The sequence below is a fragment of the Rutidosis leptorrhynchoides genome, chromosome 1 (assembly GCF_046630445.1).
Source record: "Rutidosis leptorrhynchoides isolate AG116_Rl617_1_P2 chromosome 1, CSIRO_AGI_Rlap_v1, whole genome shotgun sequence".
Taxonomy (NCBI): Eukaryota; Viridiplantae; Streptophyta; class Magnoliopsida; order Asterales; family Asteraceae; genus Rutidosis; species Rutidosis leptorrhynchoides.
The window spans coordinates 167,223,788-167,238,459 of NC_092333.1; the positions used below are offsets into that span (position 1 = coordinate 167,223,788).

Genomic DNA, 14,672 nt, shown 5'->3' on the forward strand with positions numbered 1-14,672 from the left:
AGATATAACAGCTGTGATCGGTGGTGATTTTGGGGGTTTTATTTTCAACCACACACGTATAAGGACACGATTAAAGGACGAGTACATCGAAATGCCTTTTTACAGCTAGAGGCGCGTGGGGTATTATAGCCATGCGAAAAGCAATCATCACGATGTCAGTAAATTTCGCCTATCATTTAATGCCTGTAATGTGCTCCCCGATGCAAAAGGGAAACGTGGAGACTTGGTTGGGATGTGTTTATCAAAAGTTTAACAACTTAATCATTTTTCAAACGCTTAAGTCATTAAACTGGGGGGACTTAATGGTGTATCCTATCGTATACACGCATAAAAGGCATAATGATCGTATAAAATTACCATCAGAAGCACTGAGAACAACAGTTTTATGAGACTGTCCGTCCAGCGTTCTCCGCTGTACAGGCTGCTCCGTCATGCGTAAGCCCTAAAGGCCGCCTAGCGCGTAAGCCCTGGCCGGAGAATGCCACTTTTAGCATAAATTTCGGATCACAAGCAACAGAACGTATCATCATCTGACACGTGTCCCCGAACAATCCGGTGGATCTGACACTATAAATAGACCCCTTGGGTCGTCATTTTACACAGTTCAGATATTCTGACAAACTTGAGAGCTGAGACTTCATCTCTATCTCTCTAGCACTTTCTCTCACTAGAAGTCATCCGGCTAGCACTTCTACGCTCTACGGACGACAGATTGATTAAGCCACCCCACAAGTTTCTACACTTGTGAACCGGGTCTGCAGGGATTATTTCTCAAGGGCAAACATCAATCGGCAACACTCACCCACCTAAAGCTAGATCACTTCTAGTATCGTGTTGACACACTAAGCCTTACCTCAGAAGGAAATAGGTGTTAACAGTAACCTACATGCGATGGGTGCATAAACATACAGTTGGGAACATATGTACTGTTTGCGCCACATTCGTAGCAACTTAATGACCAAATTTAAAGTTGCAGCGCTCAAACAGTTGTGTTGGACAGCCGGTTCGACATCGAATCAAATACTCTACAAGAATTCCCTCAAAGCAATCAAACGCGCAAGTCGAGAGGCTTGGGATTATTTGCATGAAGCGGATGTAGGAATATAATGTGGACTGTGTATAGGGACAAAGACATGAGTCGTTGGGGTAACACAACGATAAATATTGTTGATTCCCTCAACAATGTATTCAGTCATGCCCGTATGGACGATCAAAGCGTGTACTGAATATACAATTAAATATATGAGAAGTGATCCTCACACACTCCTTTCTATCTATCCACTGGAGCGATTCTAGTATGGGTACGGTCATACTACTAGTTTGAAAAAAAAAATCAAAGTAACCTCCAACATATAGAACAACATTAAATTTAAATATGTGACTCTCTGTATTCTCAGAATTTACGCTCAAAGGGGTCCTGAAATTTTTTCTCAAACTAATTATATTTAAATGGAACGGTGATTATAAACCTTCCAAAGACTAGATTCGCCACCATTGTCCACACCAATTATTTCCTCCGTCTCAAAATAACTGTATACCTTACTATTTTGGTTTGTTCCAAAAATATTGTCCCTTACTTTAAATAATTATAAAAAAAAAAAACCAATTCATTTTCAATTAAACACTTTTTATAATTGAAAATGTAAACATTTGATATAGAAACAAATATACTAATTACTCTTTGTAATACAAAAAGTTAATCCAGACAATAATTCAATTAAATTAATCACTAGACCCTTCAACAAAACTTGCATATTTTGCCCCAATAAAGCCTTCAGCAAAGACTTACATATTTTAAGTCAATAAACCCCAACTGGAGCTTAATTTTGGTGGTGATTGACTGGTTGAGTGATTAAATTTCCAAGAATATGATGAGAACTTTCAAAGTGTACCCAATGTATTATTATTGCATTATTCGTCAACGTTCTGAAAGTCAACGTCAACGGCACTCCGCACCAGTTATTACGATTATTGCAAATCAATTAACAATATCCACATATATATAACACTTATCTTATTGCATTATTGGTGTTACCTGTTGAAAGTCCAAGTCACCCAAGTGGCTACAAATTTATTTTGGTGACTCATACAACTTTAAAGGTTGCATTTCATATGGTTCGTACCAATATCGGAGTGGAAATTACATTTACTTACATATGCAACCACTTTTTTTAAAATGCAATAGTTGGCATCGAATACTCTCATTTACCACGCACACACACGCTTTCGGGCGGAAACCCGAACCATATTACAGGGATCGGAACCTTAAACGATCCCGAGGGGCAGACGGGTCAGACCTGGATCCTGAATATGGTTGGTAAAACCTCTCATGGGACAACCCGGCTTATCGGAATAAATTCCACGGGTATACAACCACTTTTTTTTTTAACTCTCATATTTTTCTCTTGCATTCTTTTTCTTTCAAATATTTAACCATCTATAATACAGCATAATATATATCTTTAGTTTTTCTCAAATTCATTTCATCATTGTCTTTGCAAGGAACCTAATTATGAGTGAAATCACGTATGGATGGTATCGAGATCTTTTGGATGAACTAGCAAAAACCTTTTCAGTAGATTTGTGGTTTTCATTTAGTGCTTTCAGCACAACAATATACCATGCAGAAGAGCAAAACAAGTACAGCAAACCAATGCCATGGATAGGGATGTATATCGCATTAGCTTCTCTGTTTTGCATACTTGCAATGGTGGCTGATTTATTACATGGTTTAAAAATTAAAAAACTATGGTTCCCGTGTAAATATTTCACACTTAATGCTGCTTCTCTCACAGTGATAGCTGTTGCAATGAAGTTACCTACGGATCTAACTACTGTAATGCCGCGTATTGTAGACCAAACGGTTAAGCTTGGAAGCTTATCTTTTATGTGCACCATGATGGCTAACTTGTTGCCTTCTCTAGCAACCATGGACAACAATGAACTTGTTACAAACATCATAGCTTTAGGTATTCTAGTTATCACTGTGGTTGTCAATGTTTGCATTGAGATAACAACAGGAGCTTTATCCACCCCTGAATCTGAGATCTTCTTGGGTATCATTTTTAAAAATAATACTTTTATTAAAATAGCGGCAATCACTTATGTGGTTATGTTACTCATGTTGCTGATTATACACACATCTTCAACTTTAACGATTGTGAAGTTCAAACAACTACTAGAATCAAAATACCAAACAGGTCATGAAAAAGCTCTCGGGGACGTAAAGACACAAGAATCAATATTAACTTTTGAGAAGATAAAGCAGCATGTTACAAAGTATTGGATTATGGCAGGAACTGGTAGCCCTCAATTCGTTACAGGTTGCTCTGCCACAAATTCTGCTTCTGGGGTAATATGTGCTTCAAGCACCTTCTTACACATTCTTATTATGATTCCAACTATTACAAATATAAATTACTATGAGTCAGATTATAAGTGGTCAACATATGTAATATTTGTTACACAATCTATCGGAGTCCTACTTGGTACAATTTCACCAGTTTCGAGATGTTTTGCAAACTTGAGCTTTGAGCTTTCCATTAAATGGATATGGAGTCATATTAAGGTCTTTAATGTAGAGAACTACTGGACTGAGAAGTTGTGTGATTGGAAACAGAGTAGCATACCGTTCTTTGCTAGAAACCGCAAAATCAAGATTATCATTAAGAAATTAAAAATACTTATTCTGAAGTTTTGTGTAATATTTCAGAAGACCGTTGTTGTGACATGCAAAACGATAGCGTTGATACCAACTTTATTTGTGATTTGTGTCTTGTATTGTAAACGTTGTAAGAAGTGCTTAAAGGAAATGTTTAGTGATTCAGATATGGTATTAGGTGATGCGGCTAGTCAACAAGGTACAAACTCAGATCTTAGCCATTTTGTTTTAAAGTATCAAGACGATATGGAGCTTACTATGACAACATTCAAGAAGATTTTGAACTCCATGGAGGTCATAATCAAGAAGGCGGAAAAGCAACAACCGTATAACCTTATGAAGCTACTAGAGAGATCTAATGGTTTTCAAGGAGTTGAAAGTTTTGATAACCATGATGTTATAGGTTTACTTATAGAAGAACCCCATAATAGTTGGAGCTTACCCGTAGTAACCTTGACATGCATCGCTATTTCTCTTCCTAACATCCCAAAGAACAGAGTTAATAGCTTGTTGCAAGGTGTAAGTGAAGGTCTTGTATATGTTAGGCTTGTGGAAAAAGTACTCAACGGTATGGATGAATACGTATGCATTCAAAAAGCGGCTGAAATGTTGTGGATAGAAGTTGAAGATTCACATAAGTGGTTAGGAAACAACCTGCAAAACCTTCCTCGTCAAGTGAATATGGTTGGACAAATATTGCAATGGTTCAAAGATACAGCAAAAAATGTGGTAGATGAGGTAAAAAGTATGGATATTGAAAGCGCAAAAGCTAATTCCAGGCAAAAGTCTATTTGCGCCAACTCTATGTACCGGATAACTGAAAAAATGTTGCTTTCATACCACACCAACATTGACCAGGTTCGTGAAGAGGAACTATTTGAGAAATTATCATCGTTGGTCTCTGACATATTGGCCGCTTGTTTGACCAACTTACCTCAAGTCATAATAACTAAATGCCATGAAAGTGCAATTGAGAAGAGGGAGGCGAGTGTCACTGATGTAGTCAAACTCCTTGGTACGACTGAAAAGATAATCATCGGCCTTCAAGAACGTGAACTTCCAAACTTGAATCTGGACGAATTTCCGTTTATTGACAAGTGGCGTGCTAAATTAATGCATACCTCTCCTTAATAACCAAACCGGTTCAACCAATGAGGTATGTTCTTGAAGTTTTTCATTGCCTATTATTTTCTTTTTGGGTAAAGCTATCTCATTTGTTATTCAAACTCTTCTGTTAATTGTATTTGATACTTGTTAAAATTCTTAAACTTGAACTGCAGAATCAAGCTATTTAATAATCGAAGACAACGAAGTTTTTGAAAGATTTAGAATGAGAGCATTAATAGAGTATGTTAAGTTTGGGTTTCTTCTAGTTAATTTGTAAACTTAGATGGTCGATCTTGTGGCGTAGTCCTTGTTTCTCATCGTATTTACTCTCATGTGGTGGATTATTTTTAATGATAAGACAATATATCGTTTGTTTCAATGCATTTACCGGTATATCTGTATATATTTTCTTTTTCTTTTTTTTACAGCGATTGGGATCACCCGAGGGGGACTAAACCACCTGTTGCGATCATCTCCCGTTTCGACTATGCCGATGCAGCGATAATAACCCCGCCCCCATCACTGCCCGGGAGGAAACCTTGAAACCGATCCAAGGGCACGGCCAAGTAAAACCCCCTCCCCTTTACCCCCCAAACGATATGGGAAATATGTCATGGGTGAATACTTCATGGCAGGGACTGGACCACATCACAACTTCATAGTATATTTGTATATATACTTGCTGATATTATGTGTCCCTAATGAATGTACGTTGTTCTAATTTTGAAATACTCACCCAAGTTCTGAAATATTTGTTTAGTTACATTAGTTACATACCCTTTGATTTCATTTTACTGAAAATTTGTCACTTCATTCGGAATTGGAATTTTCGGATGAATGGTTTTATGGTTGATAAAAAAACATTCGTATGTTTAGTGGTGAGATTGCCTCAAACTAGTTTATAGAAAATTAGAATTCGTATGTTATAGTATGTTTAAGCAAACGAAGTGATCAGAAGAAGAATTGAGCAAGGTTATTCAGAAGTATATTCAGTTCAAATTGTTGACTTTGAAAGTCAAACAATGGGATGATGTGATGATGGTGTCGAATTAATGGAATCTGAAGTGGGCAAACATGTGCTTTAGTCATTATGGGAAATTGTTCAAAATACACTTTTTTTTAAATGTCTTTAAACAAAATATATTTTTTTTTTTAAATTGTCTTTTTACACCATTCAGTAGACGGGAATTTTGTCTACCACCTTTATCTGTCGTCTACTATCATTTTTACAAAGTAGTAGACAGTTTCAATAAGATAGTAGACAGTGAGAACAAAGCAGTAGACAGCCAATTACAAGGTAGCTGACCGTCTACTGCCTTGTTGTTATTGTCTACTACCTTGTTGTAGGTGTCGACTGATATGTATTATTGGTGTCGACACCTACAACAAGGTAGTAGACAATAACAACAAGGCAGTAGACAGTCAGCTACCTTGTAAATTGGCTGTCTACTGCTTTGTTCTCACTGTCTACTACCTTGTTGTTACTGTCTACTACTTTGTAAAAATGGTAGTAGACGACAGATAAAGGTGGTAGACTAAATTTTCGTCTACTGAATGGTGTAAAAAGACAAAAAAAATTTAAAAAAGTGTATTTTGTTTGAAGGCATTAAAAAAAGTGACCGTCTACTGCCTTGTTGTTATTGTCTACTACTTTGTTGTAGGTGTCGACTGATATGTATTATTGGTGTCGACACCTACAACAAGGTAGTAGACAATAACAACAAGGCAGTAGACGGTCAGCTACCTTGTAAATTGGCTGTCTACTGCTTTGTTCTCACTGTCTACTACCTTGTTGTTACTGTCTACTACTTTGTAAAAATGGTAGTAAACGACAGAAGCCAATCATTCCAATTAAGCGTTATTTTCTTCGACCTTCTCGAAATCCATTCAAACGTATTAACTTGGATGTCGTTAAGCAACATGGGACCACTACTTTTATTATTTTTGAATAATGTAAGGTTCTGATTTTTCCAAATTGTGTAACCACACACCCACTTGATTGCTTGCCAAATTTGCAATTTCGACGAAGGTTGTGAGTTAATCTGAATGCCTTCGAACATATCCTCAAACTTTGTGTAGTCGTTTCTCCCGGATTTCCACCATCTTATAACTCAAGACCAGATCTCTTTTGCGAGGGGGCAATGAAAAAAAATGTGTTCGACCGTTTCAACCTCATTTTTACAAACCGAACATAAGACCGAGTCTAGGTCGATTCCCCTTTTATCTAGTTCAACTCGAATCGGTAGTCTATGACGCTTCACTCTCCAAATGAATATGCGAATTTTGGAAGGAAGAAACGGGTTCAGCAGTGTTCCATTCTAGTTAGCATAAGACCCGAGTAGTTTAGCATCCAAAAGCGAAGTTAGTGCTTTTGTAGTAAACAACCCGTTGCTTTGTAGCTTCCAATTCCAAGTATTTGAATCCGAACCTGCATACCTAAAACCGTTAATACATACGAGCAACTCATTCAATTCTCCCAAAGTGCGTCCGCTGGGAATTCTGGACCACGACCAAGAAGCTTGCCAAGATTGACTCGTTTTCAATAAACGATCATTGAGTAGCGCATCCTTATTGTCCTCCAGACGAAACAATCTTCCAAATTTAATGTACAACGGTTGATCACCCATCCATAAGTCTTTCCAAAAAAGAACGTCATCACCATTGCCAATGCTCCTAGTAAACGAGTCAGAGAAAGGAATGCCAAGTGAAATGATTTGATTCCCTACTTCACATATAGATCTCCAAGTTGATTGTTTTGCTTTCGGGATGTTTAAACCGAAATGACCCAAACCCCCTTCCCGGCCGTATAGACTTTTTATTACTTTTGTCCAAAGCGCGTCTTTTTCTATTCGAAAACGCCACCACCACTTGCCTAACAAAGCCAAGTTTTTTGCTTTTAAAGTACCTATGTTTAACCCCCCGCCCGCATAAAGTGAAAGAATGTTTTCCCATTTTACCCATGAAATTTTGGATTTTTCATCCGACCCGCCCCAAAAAAACTTACGACGAATACCCTCGAGCAAGTTGATGACGCTTGATGGAGCACGGAATAGGGAGAAGGCGTACAATGGTAAACTACTCAAGACCGATTTGATTAGGGTTAAACGACCACCGAAAGACATAACCTTTGTTTTCCAACCCGCCAATCTAGATCGAAATTTATCAATAATTGGATCCCATTCTTTTACACTTTTCATCTTTTGACCAATTGGGAGACCAAGATAGGTAAATGGAAACTCCCCTACACGACATCCGTACGAACCAGCCATTTCGGAAATAGAAGAATCATGCACCCCGATACCGTAAATACAACTTTTCGAGAAATTAACTTTAAGGCCCGAATAAATTTCAAAACATTTCAAAAGTTTGAAAAGGTTACTTACGTTTCTTTTGCTCCACTCTCCAAAAAAAATTGTATCATCTGCATATTGCAAATGAGATATAACTACTTTATCCACTCCTAATTCTAGGCCCTTGAATAGTTTCGAAGAGATAGCATGCTTGACCATTTGGTTTAGACCTTCGTCAACTATTATGAAGAGGTAAGGTGATAATGGATCACCTTGTCTAATGCCTCTTTGCAAAGTAAATTCTTTCGTTGGTGAACCATTAACCAAAACCGAGATTAAAGCCGATTGAAGGCATGCGTTAATCCAACTTATCCATCTCGAGCTAAAACCCATTTTTTCCATGATCTTAAAAAGAAAATTCCACTTAATGCTATCAAAAGCTTTTTGAAAATCGGCTTTAAAGAGCAAATCTTTTTGTTTTTTGAATTTAAGATCCGAAATTAATTCGTTTGTCACAAGGATTCCATCAAGAATGTAATGCCCTTATATGAAGGCGCTTTGTTCAACCCCAACGATTTTGGTAATGATCTTTTGAAGACGACATTCAAGAATTTTTGTGATGATTTTGTAATAGCTTCCTATCAAGCTAATTGGTCGGTAATCTCCAAGTCCGATTGGATCGATTTTTTTTGGCAACAAAGTAAGGAAAGATGCGTTACAACTGTAGTGACCCGAACTTTTCCATGTTTATATATATATATTAAATGAAATTTTTATTTACATGATTAAGTGTTTCCAACATGTTAAGCAATCAAACTTGTCAAGACTTGATTAATTGAAATATGTTTCATATAGACAATTGACCACCCAAGTTGACCGGCGATTCACGAACGTTAAAACTTGTAAAAACGACATGACGATATATATATGGATATACATATGGTTAACATGAGATTATGATAAGTAAGTATCTCCATAAGTATATTAACAATGAGTTATATATATATAAACAAGACTACTAACTTAAGGATTTCGAAACGAGACATATATGTAACGATTATCGTTGTAACGACATTTAAATGTATATATATCATATTAAGATATATTAATATATTATAATATCATGATAATATAATAATTTAACATCTCATTAGATATAATAAACAATGGGTTAACAACATTAATTGAGATCGTTAACTTAAAGGTTTCAAAACAACACTTACATGTAACGACTAACGATGACTTAACGACTCAGTTAAAATGTATATACATGTAGTGTATTTAGATGTATTAAAATACTTTTGGAAGACTTCAAGACATATATCAAAACACTCATACTTAACGAAAATGGTTACAGTTACTTTTCCATTCTTTTCTTTCATCAAGAATTCTAGTCGTATTCTTACCCGTATTATACACAGCTTCAAAACGTATTTACTATGAGTATATACCAATAGGAACTAGCATGGGATTCCACTCTTGATTATGTCATGTATGACTAATCAATTTTAACTTCTACCATGAGCTAGTCAACTAACTAGAACTCCTTTTAACCCCACTCACCACTCACCAATTACCACTCATCATTCACTCCATTTCACTTCCAATTCTCTTTCTAATTCTCTCTCAACACACACACACTATTATGAACGTATTTTTCCAGTAGTTAATCATCATCTTCATCAAAAATCACTTCAAGAATCAAGCTATAATCATCATAGGAAGAACACTTCAAGAACACTTCAAAAATCCCTTCAAGTTTACTAATTTACTTCCAAGCTTTCTAATCCATTCCAAGTAATCATCTAAGATCAAGAAACCTTTGTTATATACAGTAGGTTATCTTTCTTATTCAAGGTAATATTCATATTCAAACTTTGATTCAATTTCTATAACTATAAACTATCTTAATTCGAGTAAAAATCTTACTTGAACTTGTTTTGGTGTCATGATCCTACTTCAAGAACTTTCAAGCCATCCAAGATCCTTTGAAGCTAGATCATTTCTTGTCACTTCCAGTAGGTTTACCTACTAAACTTGAGGTAGTAATGATGTTCATAACATCATTCAATTCATATATATAAAACTATCTTATTCGAAGGTTTAAACTCGTAATCACTAGAACATAGTTTAGTTAATTCTAAACTTGTTCGCAAACAAAAGTTAATCCTTCTAACTTGACTTTTAAAATTAACTATACACATGTTCTATATCTATATGATATGCTAACTTAATGATTTAAAACCTGGAAACACGAAAAACACCGTAAAATCGGATTTACGCCGTCGTAGTAACACCGCGGGCTGTTTTGGGTTAGTTAATTAAAAACTATGATAAACTTTGATTTAAAAGTTGTTATTCTGGGAAAATGATTTTTATTATGAACATGAAACTATATCCAAAAATTATGGTTAAACTCAAAGTGTAAGTATGTTTTCTAAAATGGTCATCTAGACGTCGTTCTTTCGACTGAAATGACTACCTTTACAAAAACGACTTGTAACTTATTTTTTCGACTATAAACCTATACTTTTTATGTTTAGATTCATAAAATAGAGTTCAATATTAAACCATCGCAATTTGATTCACTCAAAACGGATTTAAAATGAAGAAGTTATGGGTAAAACAAGATTGGATAATTTTTCTCATTTTAGCTACGTGAAAATTGGTAACAAATCTATTCCAACCATAACTTAATCAACTTGTATTGTATATTATGTAATCTTGAGATACCATAGACACGTATACAATGTTTCGACCTATCATGTCGACACATCTATATATATTTCGGAACAACCATAGACACTCTATATGTGAATGTTGGAGTTAGCTATACAGGGTTGAGGTTGATTCCAAAATATATATAGTTTGAGTTGTGATCAATACTGAGATACGTATACACTGGGTCGTGGATTGATTCAAGATAATATTTATCGATTTATTTCTGTACATCTAACTGTGGACAACTAGTTGTAGGTTACTAACGAGGACAGCTGACTTAATAAACTTAAAACATCAAAATATATTAAAAGTGTTGTAAATATATTTTGAACATACTTTGATATATATGTATATATTGTTATAGGTTCGTGAATCAACCAGTGGCCAAGTCTTACTTCCCGACGAAGTAAAAATCTGTGAAAGTGAGTTATAGTCCCACTTTTAAAATCTAATATTTTTGGGATGAGAATACATGCAGGTTTTATAAATGATTTACAAAATAGACACAAGTACGTAAAACTACATTCTATGGTTGAATTATCGAAATCGAATATGCCCCTTTTTATTAAGTCTGGTAATCTAAGAATTAGGGAACAGACACCCTAATTGACGCGAATCCTAAAGATAGATCTATTGGGCCTAACAAACTCCATCCAAAGTACCGGATGCTTTAGTACTTCGAAATTTATATCATATCCGAAGGGTGTCCCGGAATGATGGGGATATTCTTATATATGCATCTTGTTAATGTCGGTTACCAGGTGTTCACCATATGAATGATTTTTATCTCTATGTATGGGATGTGTATTGAAATATAAAATCTTGTGGTCTATTGTTACGATTTGATATATATAGGTTAAACCTATAACTCACCAACATTTTTGTTGACGTTTAAACCATGTTTATTCTCAGGTGAATACTAAGAGCTTCCGCTGTTGCATACTAAAATAAGGACAAGATTTGGAGTCCATGTTTGTATGATATTGTGTAAAAACTGCATTCAAGAAACTGATTTCGATGTAACATATTTGTATTGTAAACCATTATGTAATGGTCGTGTGTAAACATGATATTTTAGATTATCATTATTTGATAATCTACGTAAAGCTTTTTAAACCTTTATTTATGAAATAAAGGTTATGGTTTGTTTTAAAAATGAATGCAGTCTTTGAAAAACATCTCATATAGAGGTCAAAATCTCGCAACGAAATCAATTAATATGGAACGTTTTTAATCAATAAGAACGGGACATTTCAGTTGGTATCAGAGCGTTGGTCTTAGAGAACCAGAAAATTTGCATTAGTGTGTCTTATCGAGTTTGTTAGGATGCATTAGTGAGTCTGGACTTCGACCGTGTTTTCTTTAAAAATGATTGCTTAACATTTTTGTTGGAAACTATATATTTTTTAACATATGAATATTATGTGATATATTAATCTCTTAACGTGTTTGATATTATGTGATAGATGTCTACCTCTAGAACAAGTCCCATTGACTCACCTAATAATAATGAAGAGTCAAATGTAAATTGGAATGATTCGTGGACTGATTCACAAGTTCCCGAAGAGGAACCGGAAGAAGAGTCGGAACCGGAAGAAGAATCGGAACCGGAAGAAGAATTGGAACCGGAAGAAGAAATAGAACCGGTGGGGGAAATAATAAAACGGTTAAGTAAAAGAGAATCCTCAACCAACCGACCAAGGTTAATTATGGTCAATGGTGTTTCCGCCAAGGAAGCAAAATATTGGGAGGATTACCAATTCTCCGATGAATCGGATTCCGACGAGAATTCCGATGATGTTATAGAAATTACCCCAACTGAATTTAAAAAGGCAAAAGAAAATAATAAGGGAAAGGGCATAAAAATAGAGAAATCTAATTCCAACCCCGATGAACTTTATATGTATCGTCAACCCCCGAAGTCCTTAAGTTGTAACAATGACCTGGGAACCTCTAAACCACCAGGTTTTTCAAAACCAATGTGGACAATGACGGCTCGTATTAGGGGAACATCATATATCCCTAGAAACTTGGCAAAACGAACCAAAACCGAATAAGAAGAAACGAGCGAGTCGGAATAAGATAGTTGTATTCGTGTGGTGTAATATATGTAATATAGTGTGCTTATGCTTTATGATATATGTAAAAATTGCTTGTATTAATAAGTATTTTTTTTATGAATCTAACTCTTGTCTATTTTACAGTATAAAAACACAAAATGGATAGACAACCCAATATTTTAAGAGACCTACCCGGAGACATGATTGATAAAATCTTGTCTAGAGTCGGTCAGAATTCTTCGGCACAACTATTTACGGCAAAATCAGTTTGTAAGACATTCGAAGAACGTTCCAAGAATGTCTTGGTTTATAAGAGACTTTCGTTTGAAAGATGGGGGATATCACATTGGGAAAACCATAAGTTACGACGTGTTTACTTTGACGCATATATTGCGGGGAACCCAAATGCTATTTTACGCATCGGGTTAAGAAATTATTTTGACTCAATGTATCCGAATATAGGACTTCATGATTTAGAAAAAGCGGCTAACATGCAACATAAAGAAGCATGTTATGCTTACGGGTTAGTAATGTTCGCTTCTCACCAAAGTGAGAAAAAGAACATCGGGCTAAAACTATTAAACAAAACGTTCCCACAAGTGACGGAGTCGGTAATTGGGGTAAGAAATGAGGTTTTTAGGTTATTACGAGACTGTTGGTCATTACGTAACCCTCGTCCCTTTGATGACGTTACAACACGCTGTCTTATCAACGGCCATAACGGTTATGTTCCACAAGATCAAGGATGGGAAGTAGTCCTAGTAAAACCAGAATGCATGACTTGTTTCTGGACGTATGAATTACGTGTCTTTATTGCCTTTGCTGAACGACTTGTGTACTAGCTAGAATTATCTTCACAACTATCTTGTATCAAAGTTATTGTGTGCTATATTTCATGCTTTATGTAAAATAAGCGGTATTGTAAGTTTGTAAAATATTGTATAAAAGTTTGAACGCGAAATATTATTATAATCAGTTTTTCATATAGAATTGTAGTAGTTGAATTGTATATTAGCTACTAAGTATGAACTTAACGGGTAGGTACTACCCGAATTTAAACTTATAAAACGCTAATATGAAGAAAAAGCTTTTATAAATGAGTTCATATTATGCTACGAAATACTATTAACTACTCTTAATATTCTGTATGATTAACTTGTTCCATTTGACTATTTTGAAGGAAATGGCACCGACTACTCGACACACCGTGAATATGAATGAAGAGGAATTCCGTACTTTTCTAGCTTCAAACATAGCCGCAGTACAGGCTGCGCTACATACCAACAATAACCTTGGATCTGGCAGTACAGGAAATCGTGTAGGATGTACCTACAAAGAATTCACTGCCTGCAAACCTTTGGAATTTGATGGAACCGAAGGACCGATCGGATTGAAACGGTGGACCGAGAAGGTTGAATCGGTGTTTGCCATAAGTAAGTGTACTGAAGAGGACAAAGTGAAGTACGCTACGCATACCTTCACAGGTTCTGCGTTAACATGGTGGAATACCTATCTAGAGCAAGTGGGACAAGATGATGCGTACGCACTACCGTGGCCAGTATTCAAGCACTTGATGAACGAGAAGTACCGTCCCAGAACCGAGGTCAATAAGCTCAAGACAGAACTTAGAGGGTTACGAACCCAAGGATTTGATATTACCACGTACGAAAGACGATTCACAGAATTGTGCCTATTGTGTCCGGGAGCATTCGAAGATGAGGAAGAGAAGATCGACGCGTTTGTGAAAGGATTACCGGAAAGAATCCAAGAAGATATAAGTTCACACGAGCCCGCCTCCATACAACAGGCATGTAGAATGGCTCACAAACTAGT

General features: G+C 35.9%; 1 protein-coding gene across 1 annotated transcript; it reads left to right on the plus strand.

The window, feature by feature from the left end:
- The first annotated feature begins 2,063 nt into the window (after positions 1–2,063).
- On the plus strand, positions 2,064–5,147 carry LOC139866834 (uncharacterized). The gene is made up of 2 exons (XM_071855128.1): positions 2,064–4,817; positions 4,942–5,147. The coding sequence occupies exon 1, from the start codon at positions 2,513–2,515 to the stop codon at positions 4,790–4,792; it is 2,280 nt and encodes a 759-aa protein (XP_071711229.1). The 5' UTR covers positions 2,064–2,512; the 3' UTR covers positions 4,793–4,817; positions 4,942–5,147.
- The last annotated feature ends 9,525 nt before the right edge of the window (positions 5,148–14,672 follow it).

Coding starts and splice junctions, on each gene's coding strand:
- LOC139866834 (XM_071855128.1), top strand. CDS start 2,513: ATGAGTGAAATCACGTATGGATGGTATCGAGATCTTTTGGATGAACTA.